A 6,000-nucleotide genomic window follows, 5' to 3' on the forward strand; every position below is an offset into this window, starting at 1 on the left:
CAGAGCAATCCACCAACAAATATATAAATCTGCATACTAGGCACGTGGAGCTGGAGCAGGGACTTGCTGCTGGAAGGCTGATATCTCTGGTTTTGGGCACAGTAGAGACAAGCTGCCGGTGTCCCAGGAAAGGGAAGACTCCCAGCTTTTGGATATACCCTTAGAAAAACTCGAAGTCATACAGGGCCCGAGATATCTGGCTGGGAAGAGCAATTAACAGGCTTGGATGGGGACCACTGCTTTGAAGTCGGATATCTCTGGTTCCCTAGGGCCGATTTTCAAAAATCTGGTACCCCTGGAAAGAGGGGACCCTCAGCTATCAACCTAGGACCCTTATACTCCTGGGGCCCTTGGGAAAGAGCCCATTGAGCCCATATGAAAAGACGGCCTTGCAAGTGGCCGACACAAACACCTGGCCCATCTAGGAGTGGCACTGCAGTGTCAGGCAGGATGGCACTTCAAAAAAATTGTCCCCAAACAGCACATGATGCAAAGAAAAAAAGAGGTGCACCAAGGTCGCTGTGTGACTAAGCTAAGCGACACAAGTGGCCGACACAAACAACTGGCACATCTAGGAGTGGCACTGCAGTGTCAGGCAGGATGGCCCTTCAAAAAAATTGTCCCCAAACAGCACATGATGCAAAGAAAAAAAGAGGCGCACCAAGGTCGCTGTGTGACTAAGCTAAGCGACACAAGTGGCCGACACAAACACCTGGCCCATCTAGGAGTGGCACTGCAGTGTCAGGCAGGATGGCCCTTCAAAAAAATTGTTCCCAAACAGCACATGATGCAAAGAAAAAAAGAGGCGCACCACAGGTATAGAATGTAGATGGATAGTATACTTAATGACGACACAGAGGTAGGTACAGCAGTGGCCTTCCGTACCGTACTGCTATATATAGTATACTGGTGGTCACTGTGTCGGCAAACTGCAAAACTAAAATGCACCACAGGTATAGAATGTAGATGGATAGTATACTTAATGACGACACAGAGGTAGGCACAGCAGTGGCCTTCCATATCGTACTGCTATATATAGTATACTGGTGGACACTGTGTCGGCAAACTGCAAAACTAAAATGCACCACAGGTATAGAATGTAGATGGATAGTATACTTAATGACGACACAGAGGTAGGCACAGCAGTGGCCTTCCGTATCGTACTGCTATATATAGTATACTGGTGGACACTGTGTCGGCAAACTGCAAAACTAAAATGCACCACAGGTATAGAATGTAGATGGATAGTATACTTAATGATGACACAGAGGTAGGCACAGCAGTGGCCTTCCATATCGTACTGCTATATATAGTATACTGGTGGACACTGTGTCGGCAAACTGCAAAACTAAAATGTACCACAGGTATAGAATGTAGATGGATAGTATACTTAATGGATGACGAGTGACGACACAGAGGTAGGTACAGCAGTGGCCTACCGTACTGCTATATATAGTATACTGGTGGACACTGTCAGCAAACTGCTAAACTAGTCTAAAATGCACCACAGGTATACAATGTAGATGGATAGTATACTTAATGGATGACGAGTGACGACACAGAGGTAGGTACAGCAGTGCACTCTGCACTGTACTCCTCCTACATAATATTAATTATACTGGTGGTCCCCAGTCCCCACAATAAAGCAGCACACTGTGAGCACAGATATGGAGTGTTTTTCAGGCAGACAACGTATACTGGTGGTCACTGTCAGCAAAACTCTGCACTGTACTCCTCCTATAGCTGCTTCCCAGTCCCCACAATTAAGCAGTGTGAGCACTCAGCACAGATATATCATGCAGCACACTGAACACAGATATGGTATGGAGCGTTTTTTTCAGGCAGAGAACGGATAAAAAAACTGGTGGTCACTTATCAGCAAAACTCTGCACTGTACTCCTAACAGCTGCTCCCCAATCCTCCCCACAATTAAGCAATAAAAAACAACCAATCAAGTCAACTGTGTTCTACAATAAACGGAGAGGACGCCAGCCACGTCCTCTCCCTATCATCTCCAATGCACGAGTGAAAATGGCGGCGACGCGCGGCTGCTTATATAGAATCCGAAACTCACGAGAATCCGACAGCGGGATGAAGACGTTCGGGCGCGCTCAGGTTAGCCGAGCAAGGCGGGAAGGTTCGAACCTGCCTCGGACCCGTGTAAAATGGGTGAAGTTCGGGGGGGTTCGGTTTCCGAGAAACCGAACCCGCTCATCACTAGTATAATAGTGATATAATGTGCAATATAACAGAGATGGTTAGTGGGGACATTGGGGGAAGGGAAGTATGCTTACCTTGCTCCTGCCAGGATTCACACCATTGGGAAGCTGCAGTTGGTATTCTGACTGCTGACATCCTCACTGCCGGCATTTCAAACCCAACCCAAACATATCTGCATTTTAAAATGTAAGTGGCTAATGTGGGAGTGCGGAAGTCATCTGGGAAATGTCTTTTTTTCCTGAGATTAAGTGCAATAGCCATCCCAGAGCCACACACGCACAGTTTACAGGGTTCCCATTCCATTTTTACAAGAACACATAATTTTACACCAATCTAAATCAATGTTGTCAACATTTTCAACAAAGAAATGCTTTAATGAAGTTATATTGTTATGATGACGTTCGGTCGCGCTCGGGTTAGCCGGGCAAGGTGGGAAGGTTCGAACCTGCCTCGGACCCGTGTAAAATGGGTAAAGTTCGGGGGGGTTCGGTTTCTCGGAAACCGAACCCGCTCATCACTAGTTTAGAGTGATCGATGTTTTGGAAAATATGTTTTCTTACCTGTTTCCTTCTAGACATTTAATATATGACATTATGTGAGACCAATCAAATGCTCCAGTATGTGTGTTAATCCATTTGTTTAGCTCCATAATACATTGCTCAGAGCACTTCAGCACAAGGATCTGGTCGAAATATCCACTGGCTGTATAGAGATGATGAATGAAGGATCCAAAACTGATGTCAATCAAAAGGTCTCCCTTAATGTGACCTGCAGGGAAAGATCCCAGTGATTACAGAGTGTAATATACTGTAATATGTAGCATCTACTGTACTCTACTATGCATCATTCTGTAATTTCCTGTTACTGGTAGAGAGATGTGTGGGTTCCAATTTACTCAGTTCTTTTTGCCAAATTTATTGCAGTTTGGATTTATCCAGATTTATCTTATTGGTTATCCAAAACAAGTGAGAACCCGCACATCCCTAGATACAGGTAAGCCACTTCCTCACAACACACCTGTTGCTCCTTCACTGTAATGTATGAGGTATGTAAGTACTTCTCTGATCAGCATTTCCAGTAACTGGGGCCACTTTTCCTGCATATACACACAGACATTTACAGACCTCAGTAGTGTCCATAGTGTGCCATAATGTAAACTCTTAGGAAACATATACACTTAGATATCACTGATGCCTGGTGTGTGTGTGAGTTACCAGTTCCCTCTGCTAGTGTCTATTACAATGCAATGCACCTAGCACATACCAGGAGACTGTGCTGATTAGTATGATATATAACACTTGTATATCTGTGTGCAAATGAGTATGTATGTGAAGCACAAGAGAACTTGGAATGGAAATAAAGCATACTTGCCTACCTGACCCTCTACATGAGAGAGAAAATGCTCTGTTCCTGGACTTTCCTGGTAATGTAGGATTGCCATCACCTGTGGTGAGTTAGATAATTGATAAGAAAGGTGTTTCACCACAGGTGATGGCAACCATACATTTCCAGGAAAGTCCAGGAACAGAGCATTTTCTCCCTCATGGAGAGGGACAGGTAGGCAAGTATGAAATAAAGTGATGCCGCTGCATTGTAGCACTTCAAAAACAGATTTAGAAACTCATTACCTGGGCACAGGCTTGTACGACGGTACTGGCAGAGACCTGGGCCAGCTGGTGAGAAGGATGAATGCTCCTGTCCATAGTGTATACATAGTGTTCCTCATTATTTTTTTTAGAGGTTAATGGCCAAACCCCCATTATTTGGCCACATCCCCTGTATCTAGATAGGAAGCTTATTGAGCATTGTTTTTCATTCTGTTATGGGGACCATGCAGCATAAGGGGGGCTAAAACTGTACAACCTGCACCTGTTTCTTTACTTCTTTACCAAACCCAGCAAACTCTCCTCCTAGGCCTTCTTTCCTACACTCACTGTTTACCCCATCTGTGTCACCCTTGTCTATCTGCCCCTCCTATTTAGAAAGTAAGCTCTCATGAGCAGGGCCCTCTACCCTCATGTGATTTTCCTTCTCTTACTTAAACTATCTTCTACTGCGTATTCCCTAGTGATGGCACAGTCCCACATCCTGCTCTGGTAGCATCATGGTGGCCCTGTTTCTGCCACTGCCCTGACTTTAAGCTCTGAGGGGGGACCCAGATGGTGTAACCAGAAATTACATCCAACAAGGGAACCAGCTGGTGAGTTACAGTAGCTTGTACATGGGCTGGTGGCTACACATAGGTGAGGAGATCCTGTATCATATCTTGGGGTCTGATGCTGTGCAGCCGGGGATCCTGTGACCCTGGAGTAAGACCTGCGATTGTCATAGCTGCCAGGGACCCTCCCACCCAACTGTAAGACCTGGGAGTATCATCACTGACAGGGATCCTTCCACCCTACAGTAAGACCCCTCTGTTTGCAGTGCACTCTGTCCTTTATAAAGTGTGGTAGGTAGGAGGAATTATATTAATTTTATGTCAGAAAGGGGGGGGGGGTGTCAAATTGCTGCCTTGTCCTTGGTGACAAAAATCCTAGTTTAGGCCCTGGTCAATCCCACCTACTTTTTAGTTGGTCTTGTTTGAGGTCATTTCAAGTGCTCAATTTGCCCTTCTGGTCCTTGTCATCTGACAGTGTGATTACACAGGGTTCTTCAATCCTCACTCAATACACTGTAACTACACTATGTAAGTGGGCAGATCTAATGATATAATGCATACAGATGGAGCCTCGCTCATCTATCCGTCTCTGGCGTTTGGTGTATGACATTACTGGCGAGTGTAATACTAGTGATCATCCACCAGATTTTGCCTTTTAAAATCACTGTTGTGCATGCATGAGTTGTCAAATAAAATACTATAGTGCAAGAATCACCATTGCACATGCGAGATGTCTCTATTGAAATACACTATAGCGCAAGAACTACCTTACTGTACAGTACTGTATGTTACATAAAAACATATAAAATAGATTTTGACGGCAGATAAGAACTACTTGTCCAATCTAGTCTGCCCCTATGTTAAAGAGACATGTCAGTGGACAGATATAATGATGTATTGCATATTCCTAACACTCAATGGCAATCACTATGTACTGTACACAGTCATGTTCCGTCATCAAAGAATGAGTCATAGACATTGCATTTAACAAATTAAAAAAGTAATTCTTCACTTTAACAACTGCATTGAAATATATAATCTTAGATCCATCATAAAGTATCATTATTACAATGTATTTATATAGTCCGAGCATTTTATACAGCGCTGTACAGAGAATACATTTGTCATTCACATCAGTCCCTACTCCATTAGAGAATACAGTCTTAATTCCCTAACAAACAATCATGTACATGCAATCACTCACACTAAGGTAAGTTGGTCAGTATAGTATACATACTGTCAGTATAATATACATACCCTCACTGAATGCACGATGAAAACATTCCATTGGAAATTTAATTGAATCATCTCTAAAGACCATGTCTGGTTTGTTAGATAAATATGTTTCCAGATGTTCTCTAGAATCAATGCCATGTACTGGATAGAATTTATGGGCGCTGGAATCCATCTTGTATTACTGTATCACAGGCTGGCTGACGCTCAGGTCTAATAATTTACTAGCTCAGGAAATCTGTTTATATACACTAGGATCCAGTTATTTATATTCATCAGTAACCAGGATATCAGTATTATCATATGATTGTTTATCAGCCTCAGTAGCTGTCATGGGAATGCAGGTGACAGTGTGATCAAATATAAAAGTAAAATAAATAAAATAAAAA

General features: G+C 43.5%; 1 protein-coding gene across 1 annotated transcript in view; it reads right to left on the minus strand.

The window, feature by feature from the left end:
- The window catches only part of LOC134965671 (nicotinamide N-methyltransferase-like), a 54,087-nt gene extending 48,301 nt beyond the window's left edge, over positions 1–5,786 (minus strand). The window contains exons 1-2 of the mRNA XM_063941996.1: positions 5,636–5,786; positions 2,781–2,988 (exon numbers count right to left, since the gene is read on the minus strand). Of these exons, the coding sequence (XP_063798066.1) occupies positions 2,781–2,988; positions 5,636–5,786 (359 nt within the window). The remainder of the gene's footprint in view (positions 1–2,780; positions 2,989–5,635) is intronic.
- Positions 5,787–6,000: the final 214 nt, after the last annotated feature.

The sequence above is a fragment of the Pseudophryne corroboree genome, chromosome 10 (assembly GCF_028390025.1).
Source record: "Pseudophryne corroboree isolate aPseCor3 chromosome 10, aPseCor3.hap2, whole genome shotgun sequence".
In the NCBI taxonomy this organism is placed as follows: Eukaryota; Metazoa; Chordata; class Amphibia; order Anura; family Myobatrachidae; genus Pseudophryne; species Pseudophryne corroboree.